At 36.7% G+C, this 15,997-nt stretch overlaps 1 protein-coding gene across 3 annotated transcripts in view; it reads right to left on the reverse strand.

The window, feature by feature from the left end:
- Window positions 1–2,119: 2,119 nt before the first annotated feature.
- LOC138315727 (L-fucose kinase-like) overlaps window positions 2,120–15,997 on the reverse strand; it is a 63,409-nt gene continuing 49,531 nt past the window's right edge. For 2 of the 3 annotated variants that reach the window (XM_069256968.1, XM_069256967.1), the window contains exons 16-29: window positions 15,891–15,968; window positions 15,486–15,622; window positions 13,284–13,435; window positions 12,880–13,026; window positions 12,271–12,432; window positions 11,649–11,683; window positions 11,277–11,380; window positions 9,603–9,740; window positions 9,258–9,352; window positions 8,810–9,028; window positions 8,506–8,605; window positions 7,639–7,868; window positions 7,249–7,266; window positions 2,120–4,295 (exon numbers count right to left, since the gene is read on the reverse strand). In XM_069256968.1, coding sequence (XP_069113069.1) covers window positions 4,224–4,295; window positions 7,249–7,266; window positions 7,639–7,868; window positions 8,506–8,605; window positions 8,810–9,028; window positions 9,258–9,352; window positions 9,603–9,740; window positions 11,277–11,380; window positions 11,649–11,683; window positions 12,271–12,432; window positions 12,880–13,026; window positions 13,284–13,435; window positions 15,486–15,622; window positions 15,891–15,968 — 1,687 coding nt within the window. In that variant the 3' untranslated portion in view covers window positions 2,120–4,223. The remainder of the gene's footprint in view (window positions 4,296–7,248; window positions 7,267–7,638; window positions 7,869–8,505; window positions 8,606–8,809; window positions 9,029–9,257; window positions 9,353–9,602; window positions 9,741–11,276; window positions 11,381–11,648; window positions 11,684–12,270; window positions 12,433–12,879; window positions 13,027–13,283; window positions 13,436–15,485; window positions 15,623–15,890; window positions 15,969–15,997) is intronic. The other variant, XM_069256969.1, reaches the window with a different exon arrangement.

Raw genomic sequence — 15,997 nt, forward strand, 5'->3', positions numbered from 1 at the left:
CCTTGAGGGGAGTGGAACAGAGTTTGTATAAATTTTGGCTTGGACACCAAGGGGGCAGAAGGGGTGGGGAAATAGAGGAAAATCCTTTAAATCACTACTAGTCAGAGTTCTGCATGGAATGTAACCAAATTTAGCCAGAAACATCCTTGGGGGAAGGAGAACAGAGTTTGTATAAATTTTTGCCCTGACCCCCCAGGGGGCAGTAGGGGCGGGGCCCAATAAGGGAAATATACCGTAGGTAAATCCTCTACATCGCTACTTGTCATAGAGTTCTGCAAGGAATGTAACCAAATTTGGCCAGAAACATCCTTCAGGGAAGATGAACAGAGTTTGTATAAAGGAGAAGGTACGTTAAGACATATTTTGCCATATAACAGTTGAATACATTTGCTAACACATTACATCCTGAAAATATCCCGCATGTGCCAATTATGTTCACTGACGTCATCAACATGGAGTTTCCCGCCATTTTTCACAAAAATCCTTGAAAAATCATACTTTTTGAGTGGTTTTCTCTGAAAATGAATGTGGCCGCCTTCTTAGAGTAGAAAGAGATTTTCACACGTTTTGTATAGAGTATTCACGCATATCCATGCAAAATATAAAGTTGCTCCAAGGTGGCGGCCAAATCCATTTCAAGCCTTTTCTAACCTAAAGATGATGAATTTCTGGCAAAATTTGGCGAGAAGAGGAAAATCATCAATTTGATGACGTCATAGGTGGAACACATCGTGTACATGGTTATAAAAAGTTATGTTTTGATGAATGGCAAGTATGAGAGTATTTATTGACGTGAAATTGATGTGGATCAGAGTTAATATTTTTCGGCCTGAAAAATTAAGGCTAAATACTGGTCCTATCATATCTACTCCTTTTGGCTCTGACTCCCCCCTGGGGGCAGGAGGGGCTGGGCCCAAAAGGGGGAAATAGAGGTAAATACTTTAAATCGCTACTAGTCATAGAGTTCTGTATGGAATGTAATCAAATTTGGCCAGAAACATCCTTGGGGGAAGGGGAACAGAATTTGTATAAATTTTGGATTGGACACCAAGGGGGCAGGAGGGGCGGGGCCCAATAGGGGAATTAGAGGTAAATATTTTATATCGCTACTAGTCAGAGTTCTGCATGGAATGTAACCAAATTTGGCCAGAAACATCCTTGGGGGAAGGGGAACAGGGTTTGAATAAATTTTGATTCTGACCCCAAGGGGGCAGTAGGGACGTGGCCCAATAGGGGAAATAGAGGTTAATCCTTGAAATCGCAACTTGTCATAGAGTTCTGCATGGAATGTAACTAAATTTGGCCAGAAACATCCTTTGGGGAAGGGGAACATTGTTTGTATAAATTTTGGCTGTGAACCCCTGGAGCAAAAAGAATGGTTCCCAATAGGGAATTAGAGGTAAATCTTAAATTCCTTCAGAAAAGAAACAATGATCCTGTAATCAGAACATTACTACGCATTACAATAACCAGGTGAGCGATAAGGCCCTCTGGGCCTCTTGTTAAAATTTAGAAGCATTTGTACTTGCAAAGAAATCACATGTAACACTGTAATGAAATTGGATTAGACATTGATTAAAGATTCTTTTCATAATCATTGGTTTTCTTAAGATGGTCAGTATGCACTTCATTCAGAATTTGTCACAGGAAAGTAACATTGTTAACATTTTCCTACAATAGTTTGTACTTACAGTACGTCATACCTACAATCAGAAAATGAATAGTGGATACTTTGAAAGTTCCATTTGTCCTTAAATAAATTATTTTAATTTCTTTCCACATGTTTCAAACCAAAAGTACAACGTCATGTACATCGACATGTCAACCCATTTCCACATTTCACACACAAAAATTTACCTTGATTCCAAACACCAGTTTTATTACATGTAACGGTTTGTAATTACTCTTTTTACCTAATATGTAATACAAGATTGAGATCAAGTTGAACTGAAATATAGGACCATAGATAGAAGATTAGTGGGTTTTTTTACTGACATTGACCATGCATATAAGTGATATTTCTGAGATGGCCATCATGGATAGAAGCAAAAAATCTTTGGTCAGGTAGATATTTTACTGGAAAAGCCCTTACTATAAACAACAACAACAAAATAAGATATATATTTGGTATTTGGTTTTTATGGTGGTATCACAATCCCATAGTAAATAAATACAAACATATGATAAATAACGGTGAAATATACATATAAACCACACAGAATCATATCCAACAACATGTTTACTCTAATTATTTAAGATTTTAGTCTCGTGCATAGATCAGATAATGGTAGTTCCATACCTACTTGTACACACTGTACGGTACCCAATGCACTTAATACCTGATTCACACCCAATACATTTACTAAAGTTTATATACAGTACATAACAATCATACAAGAGATGGTACTATGTAGGTGATAAACTAGCTACTAAGGCAAATCATTGGAGAGATGAAGCTTGAATAAGGCAGAGTCATACAAGCAGCAAAGCTAGAATTAAATATATGGGAGATGAAACTGCAACAAATGAAATTAAGTTGTATATAAATTACATGTATTTCATGTGTAACTACATATAAATGTGATATACATGGCAAGTGTGTAATTAGGGAAAATCTGTATCAATCTTATCTCCCTACTTTCATTATTAACAAAAGGATTTCACAAGAAAGTAAATTGAGTCACTTTGTCACGTGAAACTAGAGACTACATGTACTGGTTAAAATCTTTGTTGGTCCCAGCCAAACAACAACATCTAATGTACACTACCTCATTTCCGTATTTCACGCCTTTGTTACATTTAAATATATATTCATGTATAATTACATCTCATAAAATTCACCATACATTTGAATTTGTACACTGTGAGCTTTTCATGAGCAGTTATGTCAAAAAATGAATCTTAACAAAAATAAAGTGGTTTAAAATAAGTCAAAAACTTAGGTATCTTTGAATTTTTACCATGACTTGATCAATTTCAAGATAACAACAAGGTTTAGTAGAGCTAGAATAAATGGGTCACATTCTTGTTTTATCATAAATAACGAACAGCTATGGTCAGGTTATAAAGAAAGCATTGATCTGCTATACACGTGTAACTAAGATTATTTATTGGATTTTTAAAAGATTAAAATATAAAGTTATAAGTCCTCTGTCATTTTAATTAGTATGTTTTCCCCTTATATCTAAAGGAACATAGAAATCCTGATAAACCACTACAGGACACGATGAAGGACACTTGTGTAATGACAGCTAAAGGAATGTAAAGAAGTGGTAGTCCTGTATCATATGGGTGTGGAAACTCTAGGCTAATAAAAGGGCTAGACTGGGACACCAGGACCTATGCTGGGATGATCAATGGACTGTTTCAGCTGCATATCTATGCTTATATGAAATTATAATGATGATGTTGATTTTGAATTTCCATTACAAATAAATTTGTGAATTGAATGCCCAACCAGTTTCAGTAGTAAACATCTTTTTCTCTTCAACAGACCACAACTTGACAAAAATTTAGACAACCCGCTGAATGTTTGTAGTTTGTACAACCAAACAGAGTGATCACAGATGAGAGCTGGCTGTATGAAGTACGTTTATGGTGGCTATTTTGTGGTTGACAAGTACATAAAGTTTATTACTATTCACTGAATTCCACAAAGGACCATCACATGACTCCTAAATAAATGTGTATCAAGGATTACTGTTGCCATTCTCCTCTACCCTCACTTTACTAGACCCTCAGTATCCTTAGTAAATATTGCACAGATATTAGGTTCCTCTGTATCCATGGTATGTCCCCTATCCTCGTCCATCAACTGTAAGTCCCACTGTATCTTTCGTATCATTTGCTTTAATGTACATGTAATATGAAGTCCAACTCAATATACAGATACTTTTGTCATTAAATTGAATCCAACTGTATCCTTGGTAACTTTGTCATCATATTGAATTCCATGGTTTCCCTGGTAATTGTTGCCCACTACACCTCTAGTCAACTTTGTAACCATGGTAACTGTTATCCTAATATCAAATTGATATGAGGCCATGGTAACTGGTTATCCTTCCTCAAGGTTACCTCTGTAACCATGGTAACTGTCATCCTCTATCAAATCCCTTTGTAACCATGGTAACTGTTATCCTCTATAAAATCCCTCTGTAACCATGGTAACTTGCCCTGTTCCTCGACAGTAACCTCTATTCCCTCAGTAACCATGGTAACTTGCCCTATTCCTCCACGGTCACCTCTAGTCCCTCTGTATCCACACAGGCATCATAGACCACTGATCCTTCAGCACCCTGTAATATAAATCAAGACAATGCAAAATAATTCAAAATTGCAGGTGCTTCAGGTTGACACTTGTATGAACATTCATTTGAACGTTTATCTAAAACATCAGGGACTTTTACTGGTGGTATCTATGTTCTATCTAAGTGACATTTGGTATGAATACAAAAAAATAATAATGCATGCAGAAAATGGTGCCAGTTAATTAATTTTTTAAATCTTGGACTGACTAAAATAAGTTTTCTGTGACATATACAGTATACATGTATTATGTACATTGATCTAACAATCATAATGTAATTTCAAATTCCCAGTGTATTATTAGAAATATTTTTTGAAGATGATATGATCAATATTTATATACAAATGTACCTTAATTACGTATGTTTTAAACTATAATTTTTCAGTCTAGAAGGTTCAAATTTCAAAAAAATAGATTCAAAGTTAACAAGAGGCCCAAGGGCCTTAACGGTCATCTGACTACCTTGGCAATAATCATATAGGAAATTAATTAAAACTGTGTCATGATAGCCATCTTCCATTTGGGATCAACCAGAAATGTAACAACACTTTGACAGGACCATGTCAGGATCATTTCATGCAAGTTTCAGCCAAATCGCACGGTTAGATCTTGAGAAGAAGTTCCGAATGTGTTTTCAAGATGGCGGCTGCAGCAGCCATCTTGGATTTCGGATTGACCCTAAAAATAAAAACAGTTTGTCGGGACCATGTCAGGATCATTTCATGCAAGTTTCAGCCAAATCACACTGTTAGAACTAGAGAAGAAGTTCAAAATGTGTTTTCAAGGTGGCGTCCATCTTGGATTTTGAATTGACCCGAAAAGAACAACACTTTGTCGGGACCATGTCAGGATCATTTCATGCAAGTTTCATCCAAATCGCACCGTTAGAACTTGAGAAGAAGTTCAAAATGTGTTTTCAAGGTGGCGGCCATCTTGGATTTTTAATTGACCCGAAAAGAACAACACTTTGTCGGGACCATGTCAGGATCATTTCATGCAAGTTTCAGCCAAATCGCACCAGTAGAACTTAAGAAGAAGTTCAAAATGTATTTTCAAGATGGCGGCTATGGTGGCCATCTTGGATTTCGGATTGACCCAAAAAATAACGACACTTTGTCGGGACTATGTCAGGATCATTTCATGCAAGTTTCAGCCAAATTGCACTGATGGAACTTGAGAAGAACTTCAAAATGTGAAAAGTTAATGCACGGCGGACGATGACGGACGAAACGTGACAACTATAGGTCATCCTGACCCTTCGGGTCAGATGACCTAACAAAAATAATAATAATAAGAGCACCAACGGACTTAATAAACATGCAGTAGTTACCAATTCAGTGTAAATCAGTCACATCAATGCCTTCCAGTATTGTGTGTGATATAACAATTATTATTGGGATGCAGCTATCATTGTACAATAAACACACGGACGATGCTGTAAACATAAACAGTCCTGGACTCCTGGTTATGTATAGAATGCTTGAAACACATTGCTATAACCTATAGAAGTTTTTTCCAAAAATGCAAACCATGAAATGTATAAGTTACAGTTGCATACTTTGCTCTCCCTCAACACATGGAATTATTGTAAAACCTTGAGTATTCAAGCTAAGTGTGATCAAAAAATTTCAAGTTTAACTACACTGACATTAATAATGATTGACATTACTGTAGGGCTGCTACATTTGTGATACATAGCTGTATTTGTCTTTTTTTATAAATTTAAAAAGCGGTAGGTTTTGCTTGCTTTATAGTGTTATCTCTCTGAACCACTACAGACACACAGGCCATCCCAACCAGTCACATTATAGTGTTGTTACGCTGAAATGCACTGCCAAAACACAGGCTACCCCAACCAGTCACATTATAGTGTTGTTACGCTGAAACGCACTGCCAAAACACAGGCCACCCCAACGAGTCACATTATAGGGTTGTCATGCTGAAACGCACTGCCAAAACACAGGCCACCCCAACCTGTCACATTATAGTGTTATCACGGTGAAATGGACTGCCAAAAACACAGGCCACCCTAACCAGTAAACTTATAGCGTTATCATGCTGAAATGGACTGCCAAAAACACAGGCCACCCCAACCTGTCACCTTATAGTGTTATCATGCTGAAATGCACTGCCAAAAACACAGGCTACCCCAACCAGTCACCTTATAGTGTTATCATGCTGAAGTGCACTGCCAAAAACACAGGCTACCACAACCAGTCACATTATTTTGTTATCATGCTGAAGAGTACTGCCAAAAACACAGGCCACCCCAACCTGTAACATTATAGTGTTATCACGCTGAAATGCACTGCCAAAAACACATGACACCCCAACCTGTCACATTATAGTGTTATCATGCTGAAACGCACTGCCAAAAACACAGGCCACCCCAACCTGTCACATTATAGTGTTATCATGCTGAAACGCACTGCCAAAAACACAGGCTACCCCAACCAGTCACATTATTTTGTTATCATGCTGAAACACGTTGCCTAAAACACAGGCCACCCCAACGAGTCACATTATAGGGTTGTCACGCTGAAACGCACTACCAAACACACAGGCCACCCTTACCATTCACATTATACTGACAAAAAGGTAAACCAGGCATTACACTGCCTAAATGCTGAAGGTTAAACAGAAGCAGAAACTTAATGATTAATATTTCTGGTAGGTAGCAGCCACTGGGACACAACCAAAAGCATTCTTAACACATGCTTCCCTCTGGCCAAATGCATCCTAGTGTACCGGTAATAGCAAAAACAAAATGCAGGCATTTCAAATATCTATTTCAACACTATATAGTCATACAAGTATTAAATTTTTATAACAAAGACATTCCCATGCATATTTCTGGAGTTCATTGATGTCATGCAGAGTACTTAAAATGCTGGGTTTGCATTCTAAATCACATCTATCTTTTTAATCAACAATCAAATTACCTCTTCCCGCTGAAAGATCTGAACAAGGAGAAACATTTAACTTTGTGTGATTAAAAACAATCAATAAAATTGTGCTGACATGCTAAAGTTTTACTTAAGTCAATGTTTTTTGTTTCAAGAAATCAGGGCATGATTTACATATTTATGTATTTAACATATGGCTTCACTAAAATAATTGATATTACTCTCATAATCTTTTTATACTTATCAGGACGTTCAAAATCAAAATGATATAAAAGTACGGATAAAACAAGATACAATTTGATTAAACCCAGATCTTCGACTATGGGATGTAGAGTATCGGAGTGTAATCTTCGACGATGGGATGTTGAGTATTGGAGTGCAATGGAAGATCATGTTTTGATCAGATTGAAACAGCTATAACATTACCTTGGCATTTTGCAGGACTTCTTTGATCATGTCCCTCTGTATGTTGTCCTTGGCGATGGCATACATGAAGCCACCTCCTCCAGCCCCTGCCATACACATTCCGTAAACATGAGGCCGGAGAATATTCATAAGGGAGGCAATCACCTCGGTCTCACAGCCTGGCGCCATCACCTTCTTCAGCTCCCAGTATCTGTTAAGGCAGATTCCTAGCTTCTCAAAGTCAGTCGGGCCTTGATAGTATAGAAAATTCAGTGTTATACCATATATTTAGACAAAACAGAAAGAGTTTACAGGACCAAGACAATATACGGATTAATTGATTTACCCCTCAAAGTTTATAATGGACTCTTCCAGACTTTGAATTAGAAGAAGTCAAATGTGTCAAAGGGATGAATGAGTTAAAGAGTATACTGGACCAATACAACATACCATATCAAGACATTCTAGCAAGAGTTTTCCATTTAACATATTCTTGACCAAGACAAATTAACATTTGCTTACAGATCTAGGATAATATAAAATGAAGTGTTCACTTGATCCAGACAAATACATTTTTCTACAGTTTGATAAAAGATAAAGAATGGAAGAAACAGCCCCATTGACTCCACTATGTAATAAGAGATCACCTTAACCTTAACTTAAATCATAATGTAACAGGTGAGAAGAAATATAGTGAAGAGATCGTTGCTCAAACCCAGGACCTTCGAACATTAACCTGAAGCTGCACTGATTGAGATAACTAGTCGCCGATAACTGACCCAGTCCAGTCCAACTACACTTATTTCGTTCTGTCAACTGGACAGCTATCTATGACATACCCAATAGACAGGAAAATTCTGATTTTTAATTAGGACGTAAAGCATTTACCATCTATAAATACATTAGCACACTGCTGGGCAAGTTCCACCAAATTGTCTTCCGTCTCAACAATCTTTGGGTTCCTGGCATACCAGTTCCTCACTACTTCCTGTGTACAAACACCAAACACCAAATTAGCATACAGTACAATGTAGTGATTCAAATCAATCTCAATATCTCAAAACTTAAAGAAATGGAAAATGAATGTCAATACAGTGTGATACTCTTTTGCTATCAGCGAAATTTAGCATGTCTGCTGTGTCCTATTTAATACGAGTCGATGTATAAATATGCTGATTCAGAAAAGTCCCACCTGGAGAACATTCCTTGCGAGGCGGGTCTTGCCGGTGTATATGAGGATGATACGGTCACTGATGGCCTTGATAACATCATCCGAGGGTTTCAGATCAATGGAGTCTATACTGATGGGAAGTTTGGGATCGGATAGTCCGATACGGATACCTCCCATAATCCCTCCAACCTGGTCCTGCCAACCACCGCCTGTCGTTAGCAACTGTTCCAGGTACAACACCTAGAAAGCAGACTTTTTATTAGTTACAAATTTATCACAGACTATTTCAGTGATAAGTACAGTATAAGATATTATTAGTTACAAATTTATCACAGACTATTTCAGTGATAAGTACAGTATAAGATATTATTAGTTACAAATTTATCACAGACTATTTCAGTGATAGGTACAGTATAAGATAAACATTTATTAGTCCCCTCAAAAATACAATTTATAGGAAGATACTTACAGCATGCACAAGTCCTTTTCTATCACATGTTTTCCCAGAAGCCCTCAGTAAAGCGGCCATGACAGCTCCAGCCAAGATACTACTGGTACCCATACCTGTAATAGAATAAAGCAATGTGTCGGACCAAATCATATGTTTTTGTCTTTCATCATTCATGGTTTGATTTCTAATTTGAGAAAATGATACTGAAGTATCATTAAGCACTTCTTCAGTCAAATATGCTGGTGATAATATTTTACGAATTCAGGCATTTGACTTGAAAGTCGAGAAATTAAAGAAAATCTTCCATAATCTTTGAATGAAGTTAACGAAAATCAGGCGTAATCAACCAAATTCCCAACATACCTGAGCCCTGAGGCAGGTTGGACCAGGTATGGATTTCAAACCCTCCCCCATAGTTCTGTTGTAACTGTTCTCTCAAAGACAAGTCTGAGTCAAGGTTGATGATGTCAGCACACACAATAGCTGCCTTCGGCAAAGCACCTACATTATAACAAAATCAATACATATAAATAATTTATAAAAACATTGCATTTACCGTGGGGTACACAAGTTTGAACCCTAATTGATACCACAGTCATTTATTTGGTGATGACATCCTGGCCTATCAAATGTCTGCCTTAGACATTGCCTCACTTTTGACCTTATGACGAGAGTCTACATGAGAAAGGCTCTGAACTGTCCTCTGGTAGAGTAACACTAAAGAAATTACATTTAATAGCTGCTCAAGGCCCATTAAGGTAGGTCCATACTTTTGAAAACCGCGCCAATTCATATGACGCTATACCGGAAGTTGCGGAGGTTGTTTTGAATTCCAGAATGGTTTCCGATACGCCACGACATCCCACTTGGATATTTTTTCAATAGGTGAAAATTGTCTACATATAATATTGAATGTTTAAAATCATTAAATAAATCAAATAAAAGCAGTGAAGTGAAAATTATATGCTATCTCTGAGATTTTTGCGTTCCCTGTCGTAAATGGGAATGGATTTTCAAACACCGGAAGTGCCCTTCGTCGCTATAAATGATAAGATGGGACCCGGCCGGACCGAAATTCCGGAATTCTAAAAAATCGCATACGGATTTCCTTTAAACACAAAATTTGGAGAAAATCATAAAAACAAACAGACATAAACCAGATATACTATCACAAAAACATATGAACTGATGTGGAATGTTTTTTTGCGGCATCATTTTCAAAAAATAGTCAAATATGACCCATCTTAGCACTGGATGAAATGGGGGTAGGGTTGTGAGTTACAAACTTCAAGCTTACAAAATTGTGAAATTTTGATCGAGGACCCCATGTTTTTATATGATATTTGAAAAATATATTATCTTGGGCATACCATATACAAATATTGTGAAATTGACATGGGTTTTCATTTCCTTTTTGGCATATTCATTGATTTTTTACGGGCGAAAATATGGCAAAACATGATAATTACGTATAGAAACGGTCCTGGAAAATAACAAAAATTAGTTAGCATTTGAAAAAATACAAGAGTTTTGTATATTGTTCTATCGTTAGAAATTTAGGACAAAAAATCAACAGGATCGAGACTACATTCACCCTAATATTACAGAAAACATAATTTTATGAATTTTTCTATTTTCGGCCAGCAAATTTGCAAGGATGGTATATTTCAAGCTCAAATATCTCAAAAAGTAGTTCGAGAACACCCATTTATCTTTACAGATTTGAAATCTACATGAAAAATGCAAGAAAATAAGACCTGTTAGAAAAAAATGACATGGATTTTCACAAAAGTATGGAGCTACCTTAAGTCATTATGTTATTATAGAAACATATAGAGTTAAACATGTTTGTAACAAATTAATGTTAGAATGCAGTAATTTTCATTCTCCGTCAAGGGTCCTATAAAATGGTTGCAATATGTGTATAACAAAGTTACTTTATTGGTCCACAAGAGGTTTGTTCTAACCAGGTTTTATAGAAACTAAAATTTATAAAACTGATAATGACATAATATACACTGTACACTGTATATATACCTGGACTGTGGGGCTGGTAGTAATTTTCAAGGTGAGATAACTCCTCACACACAACAGTTGTATCGTCTTGGTTGTAGCCACAGAGCACTATCACAATCTTTGGTCTGGAATCAAATCATTTACATTAATTTGTTAAATAACCTCTAAATCATGCATTTCCATAAAATTCTGCATAGCATTGCATGATATTATCAATTAGTGTTAATTGAAACATTTTTCATCAGAACAATATATTGTAGGAAATAAACAGATTGTCAACAATTCAATACAGAACATATTGCTTTATGAAAACACCAGAAATATTCTATAGTGTAAATATTGCTTAAGCTGAAGCAATATCAACAAATCCCTGTTTATTTTTTAAACACTTACTCCCTTATTCGCCTCGCTTTGGATCCTATAGGTTTCTGTAAAAAGATATAATAATGCATTGTAAGCAAACAGATGAAGAAACCAACCTTCATTTCATTACAGAGAATTATAATATTACAGAGTAAGGTGATAAAAGCCATCAGAAGTAATTTAAGATCTGATGTCACTAATACATGCAACAAAACATCATTGTTATTATGCCTGGTGCATACTCAATGGGCCATTGACTGTGACACATTTCAACTGAAATTTCAGTCTGTTTGCGAGAAAATATACCAAGCAGACTGAGAAATCTCATAATGGGTTTTGTAGCAGATCTCATGTTGACCAGACAAACTATGTAACTCATATTCAGATATCCCTGTCTACTTGACAAATCTATTCTATAAATCCTGTTGTATTTTATCACCACATTCTCTAAATTTTATAATTACCTTCAATTCACCCCTGAAATTTCATAATGGACTGGCCAAGTCCTTGATTCAGAAGAGACTGATGTGTCTTCATGGGTGAAGGAGTTAATGTTCATGTGAGCTTCTGTTTCATTATCCCAATGTAAGACATTATTATCATCATTACCGGAGATAAACCTGTGAGGTATGGGAGAAATAATGTGCTTTACCTTATCATTGATTTTCAGTGCTATCATAGTGACAGCACCGCCATGTTCGTATGTTATGGGCGGTGTATCAGACCAGCCACCAGACACATCAATTCTGGCAGGACACTCAGCGGTCACCCATTTACCAATTTCTGGGGCCTCACACAACCCCAACTGGAAGTTCTGAAAGTAATAATGTAATCAGTATTGTATTGGTATGGTGATAAGCATTAGAATTGGGATTGAAAAGTAATATACCGTCCATTCTGTATCCAACAAAATCTTTGTAAAAATGATCCTACTTTGCAGTTGCTTATAAGTTTAAATTGCTCTTTTTTCATTTTACAATAGGATTACATGGTAGAGGAAAGTCAGAGTTCTGCAGCCAGAATCCACTAACAGCCCTGTGGACACATTACATAGAAGAAATTGATTGGTGATAGAATGTCGGTCACATAAATCACTCAGTTGCTTTGACCATAAAAACTCACAAATATAAACACAACAATAATTTTCGGTATTGTGATAATCTTTCTTATCATGCTAACCTGTTCGTAAAAGAAGTTCCAGCAATGAATGAAAAGGCATCAATTGTCAAGGTACAAATAAATAAACAACATGTACTTGTACCTCATTGGCTGTCATCACTGCCTGTCGTATTAAGATGGCAGCTGCTCCCTCGTAATGCCTGGCCGCTCTGGTCAGCAAGTCAGGACGTCCTAGCCAACTGGCACGGATCTGGGCTAGGGCATCCACTCCTCCACACAAATTACCTTTCTGTGGCCGGTAAACAATCAAATAGAAACATTAACATCATCTCTAAAATTATATTCAACATCTTAATACTGCAATAGCAAAACAAGTTCAATAAACTTTAAAGTATCAGATTTGATAGATGAGTATCATACAGTGGGAGGCAACTGAAGATAGGAGGAAAACCCAGGTAGTTGATGTCCTTTGGTGTCTAGATGCCACAGTGCTACACAGTTATCCCTGGTTATTGGTACAATTATACCCCTATAAAGGAACCTTACCTCAAGTTTATGGAAGGCTCTGGCCCACGACCTGTTGGCAGCTGGTCCACTCCTCAGGCCCCCTTTGGTGGCAGCCATACAGCCAAGTACATCAGCTATGTTGGCCAGGGTACGGGCCGCAATACCTGGGGATCCCTGACACTCCTTGGCCACTGTAGTAAAGTAAAGTATGGACTCTCAGTTCAGGGGAGGTAATTATCTAAGTTGCATCAGTTATCAGGGGAGACAATTTATCATCAACTGAGACAACATATATAAGCCTCTGTTTAAGCCACACAACATCAGACAGACAATCAATACCAGTTTATATATTTTAACCCCACATCAAGGGACATAAGACATTTACAACACACAACATCAGGAGAGAAATTTTACAGTGATCTACATTTAAACCACTTATCATTAAATGAAGTCAAGAGAAACAATGTAAAGTAGGTTTTATTTACTGTCGACGCGGGATTACTTTGAAAGGCACGGCTGCATTACTTCCTCGATATGTGGATGAACTAGTTACCTGTGCATCTATACACACGAGTGTGGTTAATTTATTCTGGGAATGCAGCGCTTGTTTTCATTGGTCGACGCATTTCTATAAACACGCCCATTTCCTCAAAAAATAAGCTTCAGAAAAAACGTGCGTTCGAACTATCCGAATTGAAATCGGTATTAAAATCAGTTTCAGTATCGATACATATCTGACATACGCGACGTAAAGCAGGAAAATTGTAGGAGAAGCACACATTTTGCTGATTTACCTGAAAGATGAATTCTCTATAATCGTGAGCATTTATTTGTAACAGAAGCCATGCATGTAGTCAAAGCCCCAAAACAGCACCGTTGATCGAGGCCTAGAATCTACAACGACGTCCGTAATTATTTACCGGCAGAAACCACAGAAAATCTAGTTAAGTATTAGTCCTTTGTTATATTTCGTAACTAAACATGTTTTTTTAATTATAAATAGAGTCGGTTGCTTTTACAAAACTGCTGCTGAAAATGTTTACATTCTGTTCGTAAAATTAGGTCACAATCGAACTGTCAGATTGTCTACGTCTACAGATTATGTTAATATAATTAAACTGATGAAAAGTATGCATCGTTTACGTTTACATTGTTGAAATATTTCCAACAAGTGGATTGTTTTGGCTGGAGCTGAATATCCAGCGTTCTCGCTGACATGACACCGCGTAACTGGCTTGCCCAAACCAGCGTACGGCACATGTTTACAATAACAACTTGATCAGCTGACAAAAGAAAGACCAAATGTTGAATTTTAATGTCGATTTTAAGTGATATCTTTATCTAGATTGGGCCTAAGGAACATTGGCGATTTCTTCCACGTACATCAAGAACAAATATGTATTTTGTTGGGGTGCTGTTTTGTGCACAATATTTCAGCGCAAATAATTTTATTTATTACTTAAAATGTTCATTTTAATTCATTTTCTGTTGTAAAAGTCATTATAATGATCATTTATTCAGTCTTTAATTCAAAAATCTTTGTGGCAATAATCAAAATACCGTCATTTATGGGGATCCCATTGTGCCGATTTGCCGACAAAAATCTTACTTTTACTTTGATCATTTGACGTGTTCAAACTGTCATTAACTAAAGATTTTTTTTCCTAAAAAATGTGTGTTTGAACTCTCCGTCGGTTCAAATTAACCGGGACATTACAATACAGTATATATGTAAAGTTAATTAAAATATCGAGTTGTTTGTTCTACACAGAAACTGAGAAGCCATGTGCTACGCCGTCACATCTCGGTGATCACTGAATTGAAGAGTTTTACGTGCTGTCAGTGTTGTTTATGGGGCGGGGCTTATGAAGTCAGAATCAACCAATCGCCACGCGCACGTTATCCCATTCAATTTGTGCCTGTAGTGATCAAAGGAACTTCCTCCGTCTGTCTGGTTAGTACTTCATCTGTGCCTTTCGAAGTAATCCCGCGTCAACAGTAAACCACAAAACATTAGTGTAGTTCCATGCCACTAATGAAACCGCAACAAGGGAGACAATTCAAATTGGCATTTGTCTAACTCATACAGGAAATAGATTCCAACAGCTCAATAAAATCACACATATTTGTGTATATCTATACATTATGAATATTTGGTTATACATTTAGTCTTTAAAGACCAAAATCAATTTAATTTCTGTCAGAACCAATAAGAGTGTAAAACTGTAGTATGATGCTGACCTTGGTCCAGAGTGAGAAGAATCTCTTGAGAGAAGCCGTCGATGTGAGCGCTGGTGTAGATGGAACGGAAACCATTGTTACTACTGTTAAGTAGGTCACGTCTGATGTGGATCTTACTTACGTTGTAAAACAGAGTCCTGGGAAAACAAACACTCAAAACCATTACCTCATACAAAAATATATCATGCACAACAGATTTCATATTTTTTCTATATCTGTTTCTTCATTTATGGTTTCATTAGGACCATCAATTTAAGTTTACTCCTAAAATGTCAATTACTCATTTAATCAATGTCTTAAACTTTACATTAGGTAACATCTTTTATTGTCACTTGTGACTTTTGGTAAAAAAAAACATTGCATTAATTGTACTATGAAATAAAGATCAATGTGGACAATAGTTACTTTTTCCAGCGAATTTCTTCCTCCATACTGACACAGGACAGAATTTCATTGAGTGATAGTCTCCATGACGATCTCCACCTTCAAATACACAAGCAAAATCCAAACAG

The sequence above is a fragment of the Argopecten irradians genome, chromosome 2 (assembly GCF_041381155.1).
Source record: "Argopecten irradians isolate NY chromosome 2, Ai_NY, whole genome shotgun sequence".
Taxonomy (NCBI): Eukaryota; Metazoa; Mollusca; class Bivalvia; order Pectinida; family Pectinidae; genus Argopecten; species Argopecten irradians.